The sequence below is a fragment of the Trachurus japonicus genome, chromosome 23 (genome assembly GCF_045865225.1).
Source record: "Trachurus japonicus isolate A0001 chromosome 23, Traja_1.0".
Lineage (NCBI taxonomy): Eukaryota > Metazoa > Chordata > Actinopteri > Carangiformes > Carangidae > Trachurus > Trachurus japonicus.
The window spans coordinates 19,309,285-19,335,049 of NC_140929.1; the positions used below are offsets into that span (position 1 = coordinate 19,309,285).

Genomic DNA, 25,765 nt, shown 5'->3' on the forward strand with positions numbered 1-25,765 from the left:
GAGTGGAAGGCTGGGGACTGCTGAAGAAGAGCGTCCATGAGCTGTGGACTTTGATGGATAAAGATTTGATGAAAAAAAAGAGAAAGAAAACAAAGAACAAATAATTAAACGGGAATAAATCAAATACATAAATCACCCTCCTCCTCCAGAGAGAAATGGCTTGACTGTGATTGGTCGACTGTTTCATCAGGCCAACTCCTCGGGTCAGGCCCCTCCCCCCTCAGACCTGCACATTTCACATGCACGTCACCATATCTCCTGCGGGATGGAGCGCCGCGGGGGGAGGAGGGGGAGGAGGGGCAAATACTCCAAAATGGCACAGGCGAACTCAATAACCCTACAGCGAGGGCGGGTGAGTCGGACTTTTGTGTCATAACTCCTTAAATTAACAATGAGCAACAACGTAGGGAGCGGGATGCTCCAGAGGAGAATGTGTTTCATAAGAGAAGCAGAGAAACAGACAGATGGTGAGAAACAAGTCAGAGTCTCCTCTTAACAATCCATCTGACAACACACTGTATTTCCCCTGTGATGCTTCTGTTCATTGGAAAATACAACTGATAACACACTCCATGTAATCAGTCAGTGTACAGCAGGAGTGCTATGGACCTGGATGATGACTAGAGCCATAAAGAGGAGACTGCAGAGCATTCAAAGATTCCTCTTCTTTGTCAGAATCTTCCGAGGTGTCATTAGCAAGGCACTAGAGGCCACAGAGACTGAATAAAGCTGCTGACGAGCCAAAAGGCAACTGCTGAGCTGGAAAATGGGACTTCAGCACAGCAAAGAGTGAAACAAATAAGGATGTCACAGGTCGTCTACCTTCCCAAAATGTTTTCATTCCATTGCAGATTCTATTGCGAATCCTCCACTTTCTCCTGCGGCGTCACAGCACGACGCTGTGAACGCACTGCTGAGGCGCCACTCAACCATGCAAACATGATCTCATTCAATATTCAATACACTGGGTCTTGTTCCTTCAATGGCCCAGAGGAGAAAAACGCTATTAGTAGAATAGAGGAGAAATAACAGCGAGTGATTACACTGTATCAAGGACACGAATGAGATGAAGGTATTGAAATCTACTGCATGGTGACTGAGCGACGTGGCTGAACTTCTGGGTGTCTGATAGATGGAGCAGTGTGAATAACTCTCAGTGGACTTGTTACATAACTAAAGAGAAGGACAAAAACAATCTGTAACAGCCTTTAAAGGCACGAGGTAGAGCCAGTTTGGATTCATTAATTAATCAAGACTTTATCTCAATTCAAGAATTCATATAAATAGTATGAGAAATGTGATTAAAAGTGTATTTTGATAAGAAAACATTCAGTAGGGACACAGGTTTCATCTGCCAGCAATTAAAAATAAAAACACCTTGTGAGTCGATTTCCTTTTCCTCATTCTTTGATCCTCTACAGCTCAGGTTGTATTTGTGGGGATGTCTTCCTCAAAGCTACAGCGTCGAGGCTTTTCCTGCTGCTTGACTGACAGCAAACAGGAGGCTGAACGTGCGCGCTGAGAATGTTTATATGAACAAATATGTTTTTATTTATGACAGAGAATAAAAGATTGCCCCGAGATCCGATGAATCTCAACAGAAACCTTTTCAGAAACCTTTCCATTAAGACATTTTTACCTCTTTTCAGTTTATTTTTAGGCAGTGTAATATAACTACTTTAGCCATTTAGTTTGAATGCACCATAATAAATCAGTGACTGTCCACATACAGTAGCAGTGCCAAGGAAGGAACAACAGTCACAACAAAGACGCCCGTTTCCAACCACCATGACTATGACGACTACAGTATCTGTCTCACACACACACAACTTTGAAATGCACTGAGTGTTTCTGTATTCACGCTCTGTCTCCCACACACACACATATATATATATATATACACATAAAGAACAGAGCTCAGTCATGTAAAAGCAAAGCACTCATCCTCATTTGCCTGTAAAGTCCCATAATCCCAGTTAATGCCTCTGAGCTCTTGCAATTATAAAACAAGACCTCCTTGCAAATGACTTTCCCTCTTCTTTTTCCTGCTGCCAAAGTTGGTGATTGGCTGACTTTTCTCTTTGACTGTGATGTGGCAGCACAAAGAGAAGCTATCAGAGTAAACGACGCACTGTGTGGCCCCCAAAACACAAACACAAACACAAACACAAACACAAACACAAAGGCACGATCAATCAGCCACAGGTCCCAGACAGAAGAGAAGTTGCTGCGTGTGGAGCAGATTCACTCACCTGGGAGAGATGGAGAGATGGAGAGATGGAGAGATGGAGGGCTGGCTGACGCCTCTCCTCTCCTCGCAGACGCTCTGCTGTGGGTTTGAACCGCGCCTACGGCCACGGGAGGCAACAAGCCCCACAACAAGCCCCACAACAAGCCCCACAACAAGCCCCACCTGGCAGAGCAGCTAGAAGCTGTGAGACGAGCAGCAGTCCAGAGAGGAAATGGTAACGAGAGAGAGAAAGGAAGAAAAGGACTACCTCACTCTTCCACTTTCACCCCCTGCTACTGCTGCTGCCAGCTCCCCCTCCCCTCCCTTCTCTCCATCTCCATCTCCTCTCCCCCTCCTCACCAGGATGGGGCCTGGCAGAGGCAATCACAGCAGGTTTACTAAGGGGTTAATTAAAGGAGGATGACAATGCAAAATCCAGCCAAATCAAGGAGGAAGTGGTTTTCTGGATGAGAGCCGACTGTCCCCGCGCCTTCGACCGAACGCCTCGGACTGGAAGTGATCTCATGCATAATACGTGAGGTGGCTCAGAAAAAGTCCACACGGCGTCACGTTGGGACATTATTCATGACTCTCCTCTCTCAACCCGATGAAAGAAGCTAATGGCGGCGCTGCAGCATGAAGCAGAGGCAGTGATGAGCTGCTGGAGCTGCTTCATTCATCTTTAGATCTCATTCACAGCCACATGGAGCAGTCCATCATCTTTTGTTGAAGTCCAGAGGAGAGTGAATGTCACCTGGTTATCCACAAATCCTCACATCTGGTGTGAGGCTTATTCTCACCTTTGGGTTTTCTGTTCACTGCTGATGCAATTTCCCCCCAAACTTTTGGCTCTAATGCTGTAAATCTATGAGGGGAGAGCTAAACTCTTCCAAATGCAGGTTGAATCACCGCTGAGCTGTGAAGCAGAGCAGGACGGGAGCTGATATTCTCAAGGTGTTGTGCGACAGAAAGAGAGAAATCTTTTGTATGTTAACAAAAACACTGCACTGACTGGAATCCAATTCAGCTCGGCAGAACTCAATTAACAGGAGGAAGCGGCGACCTTGGGAGGACGGGCTGCAAACGTGTCTGTTGCCAAGCGATGACAGACAGGAGGACGTCAGCGCAGCGCGGCGTCTGGCTGGGCTGGTGAAGACGTCCAGGCGTCCTGCTGCAATGCGGTCGAACGACAACTAAATCTTTAGCCGTTCTGAGGCGAGGGGTTTCCAGCAGGCTAATACATCCTGGCAGGGGTTTGTTCCAGTCTGTGGCACACTGCTGGCAAACGTGCAAACAAACAGACCACATGAGTGCTAGAAACCCACAGCCACATCAACGCCGACCTCCTCCTCCTCCTCCTCCTCCTCCTCCTCCTCCTCCTCCTCCTCCTCCTGGAAGGAGATAAACTCATGTTTTCTACCTCAAGATGAGAAAATACTGTGTACCAGGGTTGATCAGGATTTGAGGATTATTTTCCTCTAAAATGACAAATCAAAATATGGAAATGCTAAAATATGATATACAGGCAATAACTTTGATTGATTAGAGAGTGAAAGATTAAACAACTCAACAATTTAGACTAGAATGTCTTAGTTGTAGCTCAAAATTCATCAGTTTTAATTCTAAAATATGAAAAATTTAACTTCTCATAATTTACGTCAATAGTAATTGAATGTCTTTGGGTTTTAAGCAATAAGAAACTCAGTTGCATCCCTTCAAATCAAAAGCATAAAAAATATGTTTTTAAAATGGTTGACTTTGAACATACTGCATATGAGACTTAAAACAGGGCTGGTTTGGGAGGGGCAACAGGAACCAGATGGTCGCCACGCCAACCCTGGTGAGGTTGGGGGTTGAAGGGGTACCTGGCTGTCTGCCTCTGCTTTCTGTGGCAGACGACTTGGCAAACTATTCACCGCCAAACCTCCATTCTCTCCTGATCTGGCAGACAATCCTTCATCTTTCTGGGATTATGGTATTACAACTTTTGACAGACAGAGGCAGCACAGTGGCAGCACTCCCAAGCCCAGATACAACACAATCCTACAACCTGACCACCAGTAGCTGTGGCATGTGTCAGAATCAGTTATGAACAACAGACAACCTGGGTGTCTCAAAGAAAGAGACTTGACTTAAAGGTCCCATACAGGACGGTGGTAGATGCCCCTGTGTTCTTTGATTATAAAGCAGCTCTAGGTTCTGTATTAACACTGTGAAAGTATCAAAGTCTCAGTCCACAGAGAAATACACACAGCCTGGTTTCAGAAACTGAGCCTTAAAACCAGCTGTCAGGACTTCTGTAACTTTGTGATGTCACAACAAAACAGTTACCTTTCTCAACCACTCCCCATGTGTATCCACCAAACAACCCGGATTTGGTTTCTGAGTGTTTTGCCTGAAATCTGCTGTATTTTTATTGGATCACGCAGAAAACAGTCAACCAATCAGAAAGGAGACTGAGCAATTTTGGTTCTTAAAACAGTACATCTATCTTCTTATGGATCAACACTTCAAAATAAAACACAGTAGAGGTGTAAAGTACTATATGTATCCTTAACTGAATATCACTCCTCACAACTATTCCACTCTGGATTCTGCTTGGACTTATTCAAACTGTTATGAAGCAGATGTAAATGTCACTGATATATTGGAGTCTGGGTCTTTATGGGTCAAAAAAGAGGAACACAAACAACAAACAGTTTCCGCAGAGCTTCATAAACATTATACTGTTGTAATGACACCAACACTCGTCATTTAACAAGATTACATATCTATAATCCACAACAGAGTTGTCTCCATGGTAGTAAAGTGAATTAGCAATAATAGGAGCTTTGTCGATTCTTATCTACACAAACTCATTAGGCCTGTCAGATGATGAATGGAGTCATATCCTTGGGAATTTTCAGCCAAATGAATTGATGCAGCTGCAGCAGAAGGCCTTTAGTCCTTTTATCCCAAAATCTATCCTGCATTAGCAGAGTATACAGCCAGTCCTAACTCAATCCATCAGCAGTGCTGCAGACAAATCTTTCACGAATCCCATTATCTTCTGCCACATTGATGTACTGTAACACAAAACTGTGGCGTCGCTGCTCCCCAGACCTTTTACCTTCCCAAGTTCTTACCACAACACCCTCACACATCAAGCATGTGACATCCCTTAGAATAAGAACAGCTAAATGTGATGCTTTGATCTCAAGCTTGTTTTCTCATTTCAACAGAAGTTGTTGACTGCATTACAGAAAAGGTGCTTCGACTAAAAAAAACAATTGCAGACAATCCAGTCCTTCAAATTCATTTCCTATCCAAGTCAACACTCGTGAGCACATTCTCTGCACCATCAGTCACATAAAGCTGGATCTCTTCCCTCTGTAAACACTCGGCTGTTTAACTAGACAAACTTATTCCATTAAAAGTTTTTTAAATCACCAGAGTGTTAAGCCTTGAGATATATTAGAATCATTGCTTATAATAGGAGGACTGGCTCTGTTTCTAATGCAGCACTACATCACTGCCGTGTTCTGATCAATGGGTCACCTTCCTGCTCTCCTCTAATGTTTCATCACATTCATTCTAATGCAGCACTGTGGTAACAGCTTGACCTGTGCACAAACATTTAGTACTATTTATTTTATATCTACATATGGACAACCTTCAGCTCATTACATGTGGAATTAAAGCTTTTAAAGGTACAATGTTGTATAAAGGTAGTCGTGTTTTTTTAAATTATAAAGCGGTTCTATATTAACACTGTGAAAGTATCAAAGCCTCAGTCCACAGAGAAATACACAACCTGTGTAAGAAACTGAGCCTTAAAACCAGCTGTCAGGACTTCTGTAACTTTGTGATGTCACAATAAAGTGATCAGCAATAAAACAAATACATTGTTATAAATCAACACTGAATATAAAGATAAAGCACAGGTACATGAAAGGTCAAACAGCTTACAGCGTCAGTGTTTCCTTTAACTCTGACCTCTGCAGATTGCCCTATATCTTTTTTATTGTTTTGCATTATTTATTTATAACTGCTCTTGCACTATTCATTTATTCATTGTTGTCATTTTAACTAGTGTTGTTTTTATTATTACTTGCTTTTTAATGTTGCCGGAGGTATCATCACGGAGTAAGAATTTCATTGTACTGTGTGACGCTGTCTTCAGTATATATGACAATAAAGATTTGAAATTGAAAAGATGGATGGGGTGTCATGTCTGACCTGTTCAGCTACATGAGGCACTAAGGAGGGACATCATGTCTTATTGCCTTCTTATGTCACCTCTGACTCACTTTGGGGTGAGTCATCAGCATGGCATCAACATTTCCCATAAATCACACATACACTCACATATACAGTACACACATATACAGACCTGTGACCTGAGAGCTGTGGATACAGGACATGAACAGAAGCTATAAAGATTCCTATATAGACTATATAGACTGTACATCGGCACATTTTGGTTTCTATCATGGATAGAACGACCTGCCTCTTGACATCAGACGAGCACCATCGCTGCATGTTTTTAGGGCCTCAAGACCCACCTGTTCTCCATGGCCTTTGATCCTGTTTAAATTGATGTCTTTTAATCTGCTATTATTTATTTATTTTTGACTATACCTATGTGCTATGTTTTAAATTGTTGTATTGGTTTTATAGTGTTATTTTAATGCATTTTATTTTTATTGTTTTTATTCTGTTTCGTTTTATGTACATTTTGTGTTTTATGCCGATTGTATATTTTATGTGTAATTTTGTACAGCACTTTGGTCCACTGGGTTTTTAAAGTGCTTTATAAATAAAGTTTGTATGGATGATCCACTGTAACTGATGATAGATCAGAACCAAAACAATAAGGTAAGGTCACCCTCCACAGCCAAAACATTTCAGTACAGTCCTGCTGTCAGTGACGCAGGCTGGGACGACCCGTGTGAGCTGATGTAGAATATGAACATATGGAGCTGTCATCAACCACACAGACAGACAGGTCTGACCTCTGACCCCTGCAGCAGCCTGACGTGGCAGGTGACCAGACCAACAGTCTGTATGTATCTCTGAACCTCGCTGCACCCTAAACCCTCATCTTTAATCAAGTTGAAACTATTAATACCATGTCAGTTATTATTCAACAGCGGCTGGGTCCTCATTAAAAAAACACAAAGTATCACAGTCTATTTTCAAAATTCTCATACACATGTCAATTTATAGAAGAATTTCAACCTGTTGGGAATCAAAGCCAGCTGTGGGCAGCCTGTTAGCTGAGCTCAGTGTAAAGACTGAACACAGCTGGTCAGGCTTTGTCCAGAGTTAACAAAGGTCACCCATTGGGATCTTTATAATGAACACATCACCATGTGGACCGAGCCGGTCAAATCATTATCAGAGATAAGTGGCTGCTGGCTGCGCCTTCATTTTCTCTGCTACTCATGTTCTCAACTCTTGAGTGAGAAAGTGCATTAGTGTATTTCCACAAATGTCAAACCAGAGATTGAAAGCACATTACTTCCAAACCAGGACTGTCAAGAGAAAAATGAAACCTCACTACCTGACAGCAAGTTTACAGCTATAATTCTTTCTGTGTTTAATTGTTTTTATAATGTGAAACTGGAAAATTCACATCAATGCAATGGAAGTGGGAGCAGTTCTGTGATGCTTATTACTCACTGCAGTTCATTCAGTGAGATTACACGATGAAATATAATGAAGTGGCTGCTATAGCCTCCATGTTTCTGATATATGGGTTCATTATTTGAAGTTTTCATGGTTATATCGCAGAAATTAATGTAGCAATAATCTTCAGGAAAGACTGCGATGACCAGGCTGCCCTTCACCTCCCAGTTATAACTCGCCCCTGACAGACAGAGCTGTGGTTCACAGACAAGAGGCATATGGCCTGAAGACCACCACACTGAGAGTCAGACCTGATCCACATTACAGGCTCTATACTTTACAGCGTTGATCTATAGAAAGATCATACATCCCAGAATCCATCAGTGTAGTTTGACATCTCCTCTGTCAGTTTTACTCTGGAGCTCTAGTAACAACAACCTGTCATTTCATTTCATTGTTGCAGCATCACCTGCTATTAAACTTCTGCTGTCATTAAACTTGAAATGCTTTTTAAATGGTTGTTAAGTTTTTAAAGTACAGTACTATTTTCACATTTTAAAGGGATAGTTCAACAGTTTGGCAAATTGTCCCATTGCCATAATCCCTATAGTCATAGCAGTAGGTTCGTTACCTTTATTTGTCGGTGCAAGCTATTTCTAGAATGGCAGAGCAGAGCCGTGAGCTGCTCAGAGCTACGCTACGGAGGCTAATGGGATTTCTTGGTTTCCCTCATCAAACTCATCAAATACACAATCCAACAACTCCCCAACGCTCTGGTGGACAAGTTCTGACCTGCACATTCACCACACTGAGATGATAACACAACGTTACGAGACAGAGTTGTTTTCGAGGCAAATGCAGAGACTGCTGCTGAAAAACTGCCCCTGACAGGAACACGCATCAGCTGTTTTGCAATTTACCTCCAATCAGAAAAGAGGAGGCTTTGAGTCTCCCTTTTGATTGGCTGACTGTTTTCTGAGTGATGCAATAAGCATATAGCAGACTTCAGGTAAAACACTCAGTGAAACCAAATCCCGCATGTTGGATGTTGGTGCAGGTAGGTGGGGTCACAGAAGTCCTGACAGCTGGTTTTAAAGCTCAGTGTCTGAATACAGGCTGTGTGTATTTCTCTGTGGACTGAGACATTGGTACTTTCACGGTATTAATATAGAAAATAGACTTATACATATATTTAGATTTTGGTAAAAATGAACACTGAAGTTATATCATTTTTTCATCCATGTATAACAGAAACACAGACAGGATGTTTTTAAATAGAGGATGTTTAAAGATTTCAACATGGAGGCTATATTTGGACCAAAGCAGAGGGATGTTTTTGCTAAAAGGGAGGATCATGTTTCACCTGTGCACATTAGAGGTTTGTAGTGGAAGAAATAAGCCCAGTCATGTGGGGCAACATCTTCAGAGGTGAGACGGGGTTTGGTTTGTAGGAGCAGAACCTTACATTCAGATAACTTGAAGTAGGGCAGGATGTCTTTTTATTTCATCACTGCCCGATCTGTAACTACTTGACTTCACTTATTAATTCAGTGAGTACAGTAATTAATGAGGATACCAAGCTTCCCCTGGAGGAACGGGTGAGAAATATTCAGATTAATTATAAGTACAGAGAGTGGAAGGCACAGCTGAGTCAATGCCAGACAATAAGAGAGAGGAGGAAAAGTCAGCTTTCAAAAAGTGGGAACTTTCCTCTGAGTCCCCCTCAATGAGAAATGGCTCATTAGTGTGTGTTTGTGTGAGGCTGCAATTTGACTGTGTTTGAGAGGAAGTTATGTGTGCACAAGCACCTGCACAAGGAGGGACACACACACAAGAGGCAGACGCAGCTGGGTGCTCAAAGCTGCGATAAAACTTCTTCCAATTAGCATCAGAGTGGGCTAAGTTTAGCCTGGTGCCTGTGTGCTCGTCGTTAAGGTGGAGAGACGGAGGGGAGAGGCACGACTGTGAGGAACAGAAAGAGACTGACAAGTGCCAGAGAACTTCAGAGAGCTAGAAAGCAGAAACTTTCAGTTTCAGGTGCAGCACAGGAGAGGATATTTTCTTCCTGAGTGACGCCCTCAGGCAGAGATGAGCTACACAGACACAGACTTATATTATATAACCACTGGCTTTGTCATTGACGGTTTAAAAAACTGTCTCCTCCAAAATCTCCTCGCTGCTTACGGCAGCACTGACTGAGGCGCACGGCTTCACCACGACTGTCACTGCTGTGCAGAGTGACAGCAGACACACACACACACACACACACACACACACACACACACACACACACACAGTCTTAAAATGTAGTCCGGGGACAAGTGCATGAGCAAACCCTCTGTTTGTCAAGCATGGACAACACACAACCACAACACAGCACACACTGAAACACAAACTTGTCTCCAATCCCCCAACGCTTCAAACTGCAAGAAAATGCCGAGGCAGCTGCCACAGTCCAGCCTTCAAACAGGAGGGGGGGTGGGGGGGGGCAGGATGCTAAAAGCGAGGCCGTGTTACTTATTCATGTCTCTGCTGAGAACAGGGAGCCTGTGTCAAAACATTCTCCTTGGGCGTCTTTTCTTGACAGTAAAGCCACGAGCATGCACTCATCTATGTTGCATGACAGGAGGGTATTTTTAGAGCGGGGCTTTTAGCCGAGGATGAATCCACCATTGTTTAGAGACAGACTGATTAGAAGAGAGATGTGAGGCTGTTGTTCAGCTGCACAGGGGCAGATGGTCACTTCCTGGCACTAAGGAAAACACCTCAAAAAGAAGAAAGTAACTGTATATCTGACACTCTGCTTATTTCTGCAAGATGCTCAGACCGTCACGATGAAGGGACTAAGATATAAATCTACCAGCTCCAGGAACATGACACACCACTTCCTGTCCAGCAGAGCAGACAGGGACTCACAGGGCTGATACAGGGCTGGTACGACCCCACATGGAGATGAGCATCAAGCACACGTCTGATTTCAGGTTCAGTGCAGCCCGCTGTTCTGGCCCCAGATGGTCTCAGTCACCTGCTGGCCATCATCAGTCTCCATCTGATGAGTCATGGAGATGAATCTCCTCAGAGGGGGGGGGCGTGTTGGTAGGGGATGAGGCAGCCAGGGGAGTCGTTATGGACGGAGGGAAGCGTGAAGCATAACGAGCCTCATGGGAGCTCAGTTTATGTACACACACCGACTCCCTCTTCCTGCCTCAGGAACTGTCTCTACTGCTGCCAGCCAGGCGGCCGGGGGGGCTGGGGGAGCCGGGGGAGCCGGGGGAGCTGGAGAGAGGCAGGGCTGGGACAGGTCTGTGTTTATGATGGATTTAGCTACACGTGGCTGCATGCACATGGGGTCCCAACAATTCTCATCAAGTACAGTAGAGGTGCTCATGCCTGTAAACTTCCACCAGGAGCATGATGGGAAATAATATCCAGCTGCTGCAAATAGTGATGCTGCAACATCTCCAGTCTGCAGTTCTCTGTCCTCTGAGCAGCTACGTCCTCAGACTGGACACAGCAGCAGGGTGATTAGAGTTCACTAAAACTAAAACTAAAACTGGCAGTGAACTAAATATTTTGTTAACTGAAATAAAAATAAAAATATACAATATTTCCGAAACCGAGAACTAAATAAAAACTACAATGAACAATGCACTAAAATGAACTAAAACTAAAGTGAATGTCAGATAACATCAGCTTAGTTAGTTTTCTTAGAGATGGTTAAAGTTGCAAGAAGAAAAACCCACAGCTCAATATCGACCCACAGATAAGAGTGAATGTAACCTGATGAGGACTGATGGGAACATTATGGGATGCAACTAAAAAGGGAAAAATCCCACAAATTTGGAATTTCATCTTCAGGGGTCTGACAGAGGCTTTTTCCTAATACTTGAAAAACTAGGACTAAATAAAACTAGTCAATTCCTCAAAAACTAAACTAAAACTGCTTAATCACTAAAACTAAACTGAAATAAAAAAGCAAACAAAACTTAATAAAAATAAAAACTAATGAAAATAACTTTGCACAGCCGTCACTTGGTATTTTAAAGTGGCTAACCGGGCTGGCCTGGGTTAACTCACAGTCACAGTCCATCTCCATGGTAACCATCAGTGACCGGTGCTGATGAATAAGAGCAAAACAGTGACAAGCAAGAAGTGAGTTTGTGGAGACCTCAGGGAGCCACAGCCTGCTGTCCTGAGCAGAGAGTTTCTATCTTTTCTGTTGTGTTACACTGTTTGTTAGATTTTAACAGTAAAATGAAATCGTTGCTGCTGAATTCTACCAGAGGGCAAACATCCTCTGCCGGAGGGAGGAGAGTTGAACGGTTTGGCGTAGATGTTCCTTCTGCTCCATTTCTCAGTTCGAAAAATAGAGAAGAAAAAAAAAAAGTTCCCAGAATTCATTGGAAATAATTCTGGTCCAAACCTAGACTGCTCTGTTTGATGGATTCATTTAGACCTCTATCACAAGTCTGGATATCAGTTTGACCTGAGCCACTGGCAAAGCCTATCTTTGCAAAACTTGCCCCAGAATGCATTGTGGCAGCCAGAATGTATATTTCTCTTCGATTAGAAAAACCTAGAATTTACCGCCATGTGGGACATTTCCATCTAAATGGGACGTGGCCAACGAGGCAGTAATCAGCTCCTCGCTGCAGCTCCGCCTGCATCTTCCAATGGTGAAAAGGAAGCCAAACATTTTCTCTTGGATAAGGGAACAGAAATACAGCAGGCTGTGGCTCTACCTGCCAGCTACACGCAGTTAAAATGTGTTGAGAAGCTAAATATGAAAAATTGGTGGGGGGGGGGAGTGGGGGGTGGGGGCAGGGAATGAGAAACTAGACAATTTTGATCAGACTCAGTCTCAGAATAAATGCTTTGCTTGTATTTATCATTCCTCAAAGTCATTCAAAGTCAGTTTGAACTTGGGCATTACCTGCTACTCATTTCACTTAAAAGTCTGGGAGGTGGGGGTGGAGGTGGAGGGGGGGGGTTGTGAGGAAAGGAAGTTCTAAGCTTTGGGAAGCGAAGGCATCATGGAGGCCAGGTCCTGTCCCACAGATGCAGCTAAAGCCGGCCGAGGTGTGAAGCCCAGTGAGCAGTCGCTTCGGAAATGAATTTTCCCCGTGAGCTTTGTTGTGTGTCAGTGGGAAGTGACAGCTCAGCTTCTGACAATCACACGTGTCAGAGGGAGGCAGGGGGGAGCACGTGTGTTTGTGTATCTGTGTGTGTGTGTGTGTGTGTGTGTGTGTGTGTAGTGGTACAGTTTTGTAAGGGAAAAGTGAGGAAGGACAGGAAGGAAGGAAAACACAGTTGAAATCCTGATCCTACTGGGAGTCTGTAGCCTGCAGGCATCTTAAGGGGAGGCATGCATCAATATTTCCTCATCGCCCCTGAGGCCCCGAGCGCTAACACAGACTTTAGCTGAGAAAAGCTGCAATTTCTTTGGATTTATGTCAAGGCAAGGTGAGAGTCTGTTACGGCAGAAATATTAAAATAGTGAGATAGAAACACATGTCTGGTGAAGCCGAGCCCTCAGTTCACAGGGTTCATATTTATTCTTATCCCATCGCTGCCTTTGCCTGACTGTCAGAATGTGACAGGCCCGTCAGGCTGAGACTGACGGGGGCGGGGGCGGGGTTAATCGCCCGTTCCCAACCTCCGGGCAGGCTGCGGCGTGTTTTGATGCTCGACCGGCCGCGGATATGATCGGACTGACCAATGACTGGCCGGCGCTGAAACCGAGCACGTAGCCCAGAGGCAGCGGGGCAGCGGGACGGTCTGAGCTGTGGAAGCAGGAGATTATGTGGATGGGTAAGAAAACAAAGACACAAACACAGCAGGAGGCCAGTCCTAAATGAGCCTTATGTAACCACATGCACACTTACTGTAGCACATTGAGCTTTCCCTTTAACTCTGTCCCACAACTGATGAAAGAACTAACCAACAATGATGTGGATTTATAATTTTTTGTTTTTTCAGAGTTGCTGAAAGTTTGACGGCTGCTTGTCAGCTCGTCTTTATCAGCACTTGGTTTAAAGCTCTGGAACAAAAAGCCAACTAACTGGAGCCGTGTGTGATTGCTGTTTTCAGGCCTCCCACTCATTAAAGTCTTGGCAGAAGTTGAAGTTATGACACTGGGAAATGTCAGTGCGTCAGTCGATTCCCAGCAGCCTCTCTGAAGGCCCGCTGTCACGATCTGCGCTTGACAGCTTCAGATCGATACCGCGTCTCTCCCTTTCACCTCGTTTAGCCTCGGATGTCGCTGCAGCAGTGGGGGGGGGGGTCGCCCTGGCTATCACCTCTGAAGGTCAGTTCACAACTTTTTGTTTTCATAATTCTGTTTCTGGTTAAATCTCTGATCAGCTACGATGAGGCTGCAGCAGAGCAGATTCTGTGTGTTTGCTCCATCTCATCTGCTGCAGACTGAAAGCTTTTAGCCTTCGCCCCCCCTCTCATATCTTACCTTCAGTGTGTCTGCAGCTTCAATAACCACTCTCTATTTTTCCACATCGCCTATTTCTTCTCCTAAAACCATATGAATGAATTCTGACACTTATGATTGGTTTTTTATCATGTCATAGATGAAAAGAAGAGTATGATATAGATACTCATACAATCCTCAGTCATGTGGTTCATCATGAAAGCAGCATGCTCCTAGATGCCTGTTTTGCTCTATTAGCCTGGCTAATGCACCAGTTTGTCCTCTTTACTTCTGCCTGTTTGCATACTAAGTTGCCGCCCAGGTGGCCGTCACCAAGGTGAACGCTTTAGCGAGCATTACGTCAACTCCGTTCAATTGGCTCTAAGAGGATGTGCCTGTATAGTTTCTGCTTGGGGAGGCTGATATATTTTCCACCTTCCTGCCAATCTCAACGCTTTTCTCACGCACAACAACACACATCACTGGCAGCGGAGCACAGTCTGCTGGACTCGCCCTTGCAAACATCCACTCGGCTGCAGCTCAAAGTGATTGGCAACAAAGTCGCTGAAGCTTGAACCGTCCAACCAGCTGCGACGTGCAGCGAGGAGGAACATCAGCCCAACACCAGCGGTGAAATATGAAGATGCAAAGTGTGGACATTGTATGCAAATTTAAATATCTAACAACACGCTTTCATCCATTCAATGTGTCCTTGGATAAATCTCCAAACTGAGAAGCCCCCATTGGACCTGAGTGGTACACACAAACACACACACACACAAACACACACACACATGATTGACAGACTCCATCCTTACCTGTCTATGTCGCCCTGCACCTCTTTGCTCCCTCTCTGGGATATTTCTCGTGAAGAAGCCACGTCTGCAGATCGGCCTGTGTTGCGTGCATACAGATGGAGACCGCCGTCTGTAAGGTATCTGTGAGGGGGAATCAATCAGACGGATTAGATCCTTAGTTTGGCACCAACGATTCATTTAAAAGGATTGTTCAACATTTTGGCAAATTTGCCAGGTCACAACTTGTCCACCAAAGCGTTTTGGAGTTACTGGATTGTGTATTTGATGAGTTTTGAGGGACAGGGGACCTGTACCGTTCACCTCCATTGTGTTCACTGAGCAGCTCATGTCTCTGCCCCGCTGATCTCAAAACAACATGCACCAATAATTGAACCCACTGCTATGACTATAGGGATTATGGCAATGGGCGAATTTGCCAAATGTTGAACTATCCCTTTTTTTTTCTGAAATAATGAAAGCAAACAAACTGAATTAAATGAGGATTATCTGACTAATGTACAGTATTTAGATGTCGGTGCATCTTTGTGAACTCAACACAAAGCTGCCTGTTAGAGCTGAGCGTGGCGGTGAGTAGGTGGTCTAGGTGATTTGGCGCCGCAGCCAGATCGCGATCAGACACGGCTGATAGGACACGGGAATCATTAGTGTTGAGCTAATTAAGCTAATAATTCAGCTAATCACCTTTCCCTCCCGACGTGTTGTCACAGTTTCTGTCCTGACACGTCTTTAATCCTCTGGGTGCTTTGCTCCGTCACTCTCCGTTGAACTGCCCCTCACAGAATTAATTCTCTGCCCCCCCCCCACGAAAAAATGTTAAGTGGGAGTGTGTGTTTGTGTGGGAAGAGAATTGCTTTTTCGACACACCTTTCACCCGCTCAAGGCATTTATTAGCAGTGAGCGAGTGAAGGATAGGAGCCCACACACACATTGTGGGGATGTTTTGCAGAAGAAACTGTCTTATCTTTCTTCATTCATGTAATCTGACAGCATCGAGTGGCCTCAAGGTTCATGTAAATGCATTATTTGAACCTTTTCTCTCGAGGCGTGGTAAACCAATGATAGCCTTGGTGGATGTCAGCAGGCGATTTGTACTGATGCACAAAGAAGAATAGTTGAGGCCTTGGCAACTGTATGAATACTCAGAGATATGTCACTGGGTGTGTGGAAAAAACAAAGAAAGAAACTTTAAACTGTAGTTTTTTGTGAGTATAAAAGATGAAGGTCAGGCTGTGTATAAAGAAATGCTCTGCTTTATACATTAGAGTTACAGGATACACCAACATACTGGCCTTGGGAATTGTCATGGTTTGTGTGTGTACTTAAACATCTTTCCAGTAGTCCTGAGCAAATACTCAACTAAGTCAAATGCCAACATTTCATTTCTGTAAAGATGATGACACAGTTTACATTTAGTTTTATCCACCATGCAAAACTAAAATATTAGCTAATGGGTCCATATGAACATGAAACTGGTTGGTAGGTTTGTACTGTGTTGTGAAAACACTGAATACAGTCATATGGAGTCATGACCAGCTCATAGAATAATACAGCTGCACACAAACGTTCAGTCATTGTGTCAAATACCAACATAGATTCCAGCCTCCAACATTTAAGGTTACTCAAGCTGATGCGCCACCCGGATGAGGAAATCACTCTGATGTCTGCAAATAGCAGCAGTTATTGTAACTTAGCTAGTGACAGGAAACGGTTAACCTGGACAACACCCATCTACCAGCTATTTGTCTAATCAATTTATAACTAAAAAGAAAACAAAAAGTCAGTGTTTGATGGGGTGATGTGATTCTTGAAGGCTTGACATGGGAAACCAGCTTTGATCTCCCCAGCTTATCAGCTGTGTCTTTGGAAGGAGCCACACCAGCTGGTTGATCTCTGGCTGAGCTGGCTGCTCGGCTTGTTTAAGGTTTAATACAGAACATCTGAATGCTTTTCTGTCAAACGTTAGTTCACACCTGTGTTTTTTTTTACAGTTAGGAACACATCAAAGTTTTCATCTCTGAGTTGGTTTTCTATTTGAACATCATGTTTCAGATGAAAGCAGTATTGATGGTGCAGTTAGAGCAGTAAGGTGGGGGGGGTTAGTCAGTAACATGCTGGTCCTACCCGCTGGTCAGCTCATCCATCCGGCCGTTCTTCCCTAGGATGTCCCCATCACTCATGTACCCTGCCACCTCCATCTGCTTCCCTCCTTCCAGCTCTCTGCCTCCTCCCTTCTCCCCCTGCTCCGCCCCCCTCGCCCCCGCCGCCGCTCGCCTCAGGGGGGCGCTGTACACAAACCTGGAGGGGTCGGCGTGCCCGCTGTAGCGGCCCGTGGTGGTGCCGGTGGCCGTGGAGCCGGCCCTGGGCGCGGCGTAGCCGCTGGGCATCGAGGGGGCGTCGCCCGCCTGCAGACGAGGGGTCTGCGTGGGGCCCAGGCGCCAGGACATGGGGGAGGAGCGGGCGGTGAGGGGGGGGAGACTCCGCCCATTCACCTCCGTGGTTACCGTGGTGTCGAAGGTGGTTTCTAGCGTGCTGGGGACACACAGGGAAGGAAAACAGAAGAAAGACATTAATACTTGTTGACATGGAACTACAACAGCTGCTAACCACTGAAGGTGCCATATACAGTAGGGGGTCGTTATTAAAGGCTATCCCTTTAATCAACATTTGGCAACATTTTGGCAAATTGGCTTATTGCCATAATCCCTATAGTCACCACACCTTTAATTGTCGGTGCAAGCTATTTTTAGAACGGCGGAGCAGAGACGTGAGCTGCTCAGCTAACACAAGGGAGGCGAACTGTACTTTCACCTTCCCCTCATCAAGCTCATCAAATACACAATTCAACAACTCTAAAACGCTCTTGTGGACAAGTTGTGACCTGCACATTCACCACGCTATGAGATAATGAAGCAAATACTCAGGAGTACCTTTTTGTGAAATCACTCCGCCCAGCAGCCGTGTTTGGAATGTAGTTCCTGCTGCATTTGCCTCGAAAACAACTCTGTTTCGTAATGTTACATTATTATTATCTCATAGCGTGATGAATGTGCAGGTCACAACAAGAGCGTTTTGGAGTTGTTGGATTGTGTATTTGAAGAGTTTGATGAGGGTTGTGTTAGCTGAGCAGCTCACTTCTCTGCCCTGCCGATCTAAAAACAGCTTGCACCGACAATTAAAGGTAATGAACCTGCCCCTAACACTATAGGGATTGTGTCAATAGGCCAATTTGCCAAAATGTTGAACTATTCCTTTAAAATGCCTCAAGTGGACCAAATGCACAAATCTCAGTCACAGAAGTCATGTGTGAAGGACAAATCATCCAGGTGAAAAGATCAATCATATTTCCAGGGGAGCTGCCTCCATCAGTCGAGTGCCTCTCTCTCTCTTCAAACCCTCTAACGTGACTTTGTGTGTCTCTGTGTGTGTCTCTGTGTGTGACCTCACTAAAGCGTTCTTTCTTCCAGTGTGTTAACTTGAAGGGGGAGACGAGAGGGAAGTGAAGCCTCCCGTGAGAACCTGTCAGACCATCACGGTACGTCACATAGAAACAGAGACAAGTAGTTTCCAGACAAATATCAGGTGAGTCACACGCAAACTTTAGAACTGCCACAGGAAACTAAATCTGAATGAGGATGCATCAGTGCTGCTGGGACAGAGAAACAGACTTTATGTACTGTAGACTGTCATCCTTGACTCAGGGGGGGTCAAAGATGGTGGGGACCCCTTGGAGACATTGTAGCCCTTTTACTCCCACACCAACCCCCACATGGAAGCTGTTGGCATGTGCTGCAATTTACTTTAAATGCCTAACATGCTTATAGTTGTCATTACCGAGTATTCGCCTAGTTTGTCTCTCCTGACTGTTTATTGGGAAACAATGATGCTGATGAATTGAAACTGGACATGGTTAATGCCAAGCTGCCAAAGGCTTTACTGTATTTAGAGGGTGTTGGTCTTTGCACTGTTACAGTATATGAGACAAAAATACTAAACAACAGCTATTACAAAACATCACATCGATGGTTTGGTTTAACCATGTGTATGAATTTCACTGGAAAAGGAACTGTTAAACAAAGCATCCATCATGACTGACAAATACACAGTATGACGCCTCTGTTAAGAAGCTTTGAAGAGACAATGAAGGCTAAACTTGATGTTGCATCATGTGATAGATGAAAATACATGTAGAGAGAGAGTGAGATGGAAAGAGACAGAGAAAGAGAGACTGTTGTAAATGTCAACTGCAACACATGGCTTTCACCTTTTTAAAGATATAAACCTTCTTTTATTTTGAAGAACAGGAAGTGAGATCCAAATGATAGGATCTGTGGAAAACATACACAGCACAGCACAGTGCAGTCCAGTCCAGTCGACCAGTGACACACCACGCCTTGCAACCTGGTGTGTGTGTGTGTGTGTGTGTGTGTGTGGACTGAGAGCAGAGTGGCAGCAGTGGTTACCCTGCTGGAGCTCTCTCTGCTGGGGGGAAGAGTGCACTGCACACACACACAGCTGCTCTGGCTGTGGTCTGTATGCATGAGCTTCTCCTCACAGATACCCCTGTGTAAACAAACTAATGACATGGTGCATAATATATACTACTTATTGCCATGGAAACAGGACTAGCATGTAGCATAAGTGCAAACAGGATTAAAGCTTCCAATGCACCTGCTGGTACAGATGCAAACACCGACGCTAATGTCCTGTCATATATGATGGATGATGATAACAATATGATGCTAACACTCCAAACTGTAGCTTTATCAGATTTCTATGTAAAAGACTCACCCCCTGCAGGTTTATTGTGTTTGATTTAATAAGGACTTCACTTTTTATGAAGGAGGGGGGACAGGAGAGGAGGATGCAGGTGAAAGAGAGGAGCTGGGTATCAGGGATGAGACAGCTGTTTCTCTCCATGGTGACCAAGCAACGTCTCTCAGGTAGCAGTGAGAAAGGTGTGAGAGAGCACTGTGTGTGCGTGTGTGTGTGTGTGTGTGTGTGCGTGTGTGTGCGTGTGTGTGTGTGTGTGTGTGTGTGTGTTAGAAAGAGAGAGAGAGGGAAAGAGAGAGAGAGAACAGAACACTGCACCCCTAAGTGCCAACAGGAGAACAACTCATCTCTATCAACACCTCCTGAGATCATCACACACACGCACGCACACACACGCAATGCCATGTTCGAGTGCAGAGGAGCCAAATAAATAAATAAATAAAAACAGATATGGGAGAATTGTATCAGAAATATACATGGAAGCTCAATCAATGCAAGACATAATGTGATACAATTCAGGGTAGTACATAGACTACACTATTCTCCCTCCAGGATTGCAGAACATATTTCTGGATGTGTCATCCCTATGTATTAAATGTCGAAGTGAAGAGGAAACACTATCCCACTTATTCTTGTCATGTCATAAGCTACATCCTTGTTTGAGTTCTTCACTAAGGCAAAATCCAGCCTATTTTTTAGGCCTTTTCTCGAAAATTGCATATCCATAATAAAATGAGTATATCTCTGCAACCACAAGGTCTATTTGAATACTTTTGGTGTCATAGTAAAGGGAAAAAAATGAGGAATTGCTGAAATGTGTAAATTTCAGTATATCTGTTACTGGTGAAGAGTAAATGAAGATGACACACAGAAAAAAATTAATAAAATTAATATTCGCCTAAAAAAAAAATCATATTTTTGATGAGTGCCCTTTAGAATAAAGCTGATGAAGCTCAAACTCTCTATAAAATCATTGTACAACATGTGAACATTGTCTCTGCAGTGGTTGATTCTGATTAATTGAAGCAGGACAAAATGATTGAGATTTTACTACAAAATATCCAGGCGAACTTTCCAAAATGTCCATTTTTGGCACAGCTTGGAACCACCTGCTACTATAAACTATTGTTTAATCTTTATTTTCACACAATTTGGATAAACTAACTGAAAATAAATCTACTGGAACCGATTGGAAATAACTAACATAAGTGGATTCAGTCTCTCTGCGTACTGCTGCACTCTCAGAGCAGCTTCTGGGTGGGTTTGGCTTTCAGCCTCTATCTCTGCAGCGGAGTGGTCGATTCGAGTGAGGGGCGGCTCATTTTAACCAATAGAGAGAGAGGAATGACGCTAGACCCAGGTCGATGTGATTGGCCGCACTGGCAGCCATGTGACAGCCATGAACCAATCAGATCAGCAGATCCACGTGCAGGCCGACGTGGGGTTGTGTGCGCTCCGTGTAGGGTCCTAGCGCCGTCGTGTTTCGGCCCGGCTGGTTCAGATGTACACACTAGGCAGAGTTCAACTGGAAATATTGTGGATTTACCCATAACACAACCTTTTCACGGCAAAACAGCAAAGGTAAGAGCAAATGTACGACCATGTTTTGGCCACGCAGTGTCTGTTTTTGCTCGACTTTGCTGGTTGTTGTCTTCTCCCTCTGCCGTGCTGCTGCTAGCTGCTGCTGCTAGCTGCTGCTGCTAGCTGCTGTTGCTGGGTGACGCCCCGATGTTCACGTTCAGATGAGAGGTCGCTGATGTGTTTTGCATAATGTACAGTAGTATACGAGCCAGAAATGTGGCGACTGGGTCCACACAGAGGTGCTTTATGAAGTTTGATGTCTAGTTGTTTGTTTGAGTAGTGTTTGGGCTGTGTTTGGGTCATATAAACATGGTTTTTACACGTTGTAGCCCAGCTTCTGCTGTTTAATTTGACATATAATATGACCATATTCTTTCATAATCAGTGCACTGGGGGCTCTGTTATTGTTATGCATGTCTTCAAGTCCCCCATATGGGGGACTCTGGATTACAGGAGTTAATCATCCATGTAACCCAGACCCATTCATCATGTTGTTCAGGGTGGCCAGTCCAGATAGTGTGAAAAGTAGTTGTGAATCTAAGGCCATTTCCCTTTCAACATTGTTAACCAAGAAGCTAATTTTACAGTCTTGGAAATCTGAAAGGGCTCCTACATGAAATGTGGTTGAGAGAGCTGGGAAATGTATTACACTTGGTGAAAATCAGGTACACCATATCTGCTAAAGAGGATATCTTTTTTAAAATCTGGCAACCTTTTCTCAATTTAATGTCTACAAACTGAATCAGTGCTATTCTGTTGCTGTTCCATTTTTATTTTATACCTATGTCCTGTTTGTCTCATGTTAAAAAACTGTCTGTCTAGCACCACCAACTATTTCTAATATGTATATATTTTTCTGTTATGAAAACAAAAACAAAACAAAAAAACAACACACAAACTGCTTATCAGTCCAGCCATCGCAGCCGAATATGGAAATGCAGAAATCAATTTGCTACAGTATAGAAATCAAAATCATTTAACCATTCAGACACAATGTAGCTGCTAAATCAGCTTATCTTTATCTCCAGGCAGCAGAGAGAAAAAAAGAGGAGACACAGATAAACTGAGAGACACTCTTGTGTGTGTGTGTGTGTGTGTGTGTAGGTGTCCAGATAAACAAGGGTGAAAAACCAAGAACATGTCTGAGCAGCAAGTGGAGGCAAGCTAGCGACCACACAGGAGCAGGTGCTGAATATCACTATTCCTCCAGATCAGGACCACATTTCCCATCAACCCGCTGGCTTCACTGCTCTATCTGGTGTAAAGCTGAACCAAAAGCAGAATAAATCCTAACAGAAGGAGAGTGTTTAGTGTTTAGCCCAGAGCTCAGCAGGAGGAGGATGGTGTTGACAGCAGGGAATTGCTTATTGCTGAGCGCTGCTCGATATAAATACACTGCAACTTTCTCCTGCAGCTGCTAATGAGCTGGGAGAGTTGCTCTTCTTCTCACCCAGCCCAGTCCTGTGACCCTGCACCGTCACCTCACACGTCTCAGTGTTTCAGAACCACTGCTATAAGCTGATGGATAGTGTCACAGACCATAATAGATCAGAGTTTCTACTGCAGCTCTGCCACCGGTGATAACAGTAATGTTCAATGAAAACAGTGTTATCCTCCAGTCGTCATGTTGTTGTTCTAATTGGACATAAAAGCTTCAAGTCTGTTCTTATGCTGATTATTTGCAGCACACACTCACACTCACACACACTCACACACTCTCCTGCAGAGTGAAGTGTTGCTGCTCTCAAACACAGTCTCTGTTGTACAACTAGTCCTCCCCCATCAGTCTTTGTGGTCCAGACTGTGATAAGAGTTGGGACATCAGATGGCACGGCCATCTTTGTTGGCTCTTGTACCAAACCAGCATTATTCTCTTATATGGAGAATATGATCCATGGGCTGGCAGCCTGGCACATCTCTGTTTTGAGTGACACTATTTATAGTGTACGTTCTACCCTTGATCAAAAAAATTGCAATTCTGGGCAAATCCAACTTGGGGCTGTATTTTCCTGACATTTTAAGAAGGAATCTGAAGATTTTCAGTTTAATGTCTCCTGTTTTGCGGTAGTTGTGTCTGTCCCCGCGTCGCCACGGCAGCGATGAATGGGAGCGGACGCAAGTTCCACTGCTTAGGCTGTTTACATCCCTCAAAGAGAGCTTCCGACTGCACGTGAACACACAAGCACGTCAACTTGGGTCTCGCCAGACTCGCGAGACTCCGCCAGACTTTGAATTAGATCTAGTTTTACGAACATGTCGGCTTGCTTGAAGTAAATAAACTTCTGGGTGCATGTTTGAGTTGCCATCTGATGCTGTGGACAAAAACTGCTGCTTTGGGTTAGGGGGTTAGGGTTAGTTGAGTTGAATTTGCCCAAAATTGTCCTTTAAGGTATTTTAACACTGAGTCCGATGTGTTTTATCACCATGCATCTTTATATTCTGTTCCAAACCTCGGACAGGGAGACAAAGACTGCAAATTAGCTGAAGCTAGACGTCTTGTATGCATCGCATTTTTCATTCTTTGTGGCAATGTTGTATGTATCGTCCCTGCAAAATAAACATTAAAATAAAATAAATAAAAAGTCGTAACGCAGGGAGGATGACTTTGTGCTTCTCTCACTAAAACGAGAAAAATAAAATATTGTGTCCGTCTAACCCTGAGAGGACGACAAGAGCAAAGAGAGCTGCTTGTTAATGAGATGCAGAATTATAATGATCACTTCCATAGTTTATTTTAGGATGTGACTGGTCCAGTCTGATTATTAGCTCACCTGGAGCCACGCGTTGAAAAGAAGACGACCAACTTCCATTACCCTGAACAGCGGCTGGCACACACACACACACACACACACACACACACACACACACACACACACACACACACACACACACACACACACACACACACACACACACACAGTCATATCGAAACACTGATGTGAGTAGAGGTATGAGAGCATTTTCACGGATGCGAAAAACACAGAAAATCGAACCTGTTCCAAAAACTTTAATGACGGACGAAAGTTTCAGAGTCGGTCTATAAACATGATCAACACAACATGAGATTGAGTTTATTTTTTAACATGCAGCAATTTCGGACCAAAAACACCTTTCCACTTGGTTAGACTGTGGATGAGCTTTCCTGTCCTGCACTCAGTAGGTTACGGCACAGAGAGTGGAACATCGTCGCCAGCTGTTATGGTGAAATGATATTTATCCAGCCGCTCTGAGCTCTCAGCTCTTCATAGTGCTCTGGGTTTATGACCTGGACGAATGAATGAATATTGTTATTGAAAAGACCAGGACAGGGTTAAGGTTAGCAGCCAGGACAGGGTTAAGGTTAGGGTTAGCAGGGTTAAGGTTAGGGTTAGCAGCCAGGACAGGGTTAAGGTTAGCAGCCAGGACAGGGTTAAGGTTAGGGTTAGCAGGGTTAGCAGGGTTAGCAGCCAGGACAGGGTTAAGGTTAGGGTTAGCAGCCAGGACAGGGTTAAGGTTAGGGTTAGCAGCCAGGACAGGGTTAAGGTTAGGGTTAGCAGGGTTAGCAGCCAGGACAGAGGTGGATGATGTCATGGTGTCAGTCATTTAGAGGTGGTTTAAAGTCATCATTAATGATTCCCAGCCTCAGTGTAGGCATCCACTCCCACTGACTAACACTTCATTGATGAAAACGCTGGCATGTGATCTAACGTCTCTATGAAGAGCCACTTCCTCTGTGTGTGTGTGTGTGTGTGTGTGTGTGTGTCTGTGTGTGTGTGTGTCCTATGCACGCTGGATTGAGACTGACGTTGCTGCTGGCAGATGTTAAACCCTGGTGGTTTGAGAGCAATTCAGAGAAATCGCTCTCCGCTATCAGAGCGCCGATCTTCAATTTGGACCCTGAGAGGAGCCCCCCCCCCCCCCTGCACCCTCCCACCCCCCCACTCCCCACCTCCCAATCCTTCCAAACACAACCATGTTTCACACACCAGAACAGCCCAGTCACTCTCCATCTCCCATCATAGAGTGAAAACTCATCTTGTCAAGCGGTGCCTAGTGTTACCTTCCTGCAGCTGAATCATGCCCCCCCCCCCACCCCCGCCGCCCCCCTCAACCCCCTCCCTCGCTCCGACTGCTCTCACATTGTCAGGGATTGAAAAGTGTCTCTGCTCTGACCCATCGTTACCGTTAACAACTGGACATCTTGGTGGTGTAGGACTTTAGTTGTAGTGGTTGTAAATAGTGTGAAGGTATTAAAGCGTCAGCTGAACTGACCAACGGAGAGAAGAGGAGACCCAGTGCAACACAAAGCTGCACAACAACACATCCAGTCCAACACAAAGCTGCACAACAACACAT

The 25,765-nt window shown here is 44.5% G+C and overlaps 1 protein-coding gene across 1 annotated transcript in view; it reads right to left on the reverse strand.

Annotated features, from left to right (window-relative positions):
• Positions 1 to 25,765, reverse strand: part of nav3 (neuron navigator 3) — a 224,546-nt gene that overhangs the window by 50,466 nt on the left and 148,315 nt on the right. Inside the window, exons 11-12 of the mRNA XM_085769707.1 lie at positions 17,201 to 17,608; positions 15,080 to 15,199 (exon numbers count right to left, since the gene is read on the reverse strand). Coding sequence (XP_085625833.1) covers positions 15,080 to 15,199; positions 17,201 to 17,608 — 528 coding nt within the window. The remainder of the gene's footprint in view (positions 1 to 15,079; positions 15,200 to 17,200; positions 17,609 to 25,765) is intronic.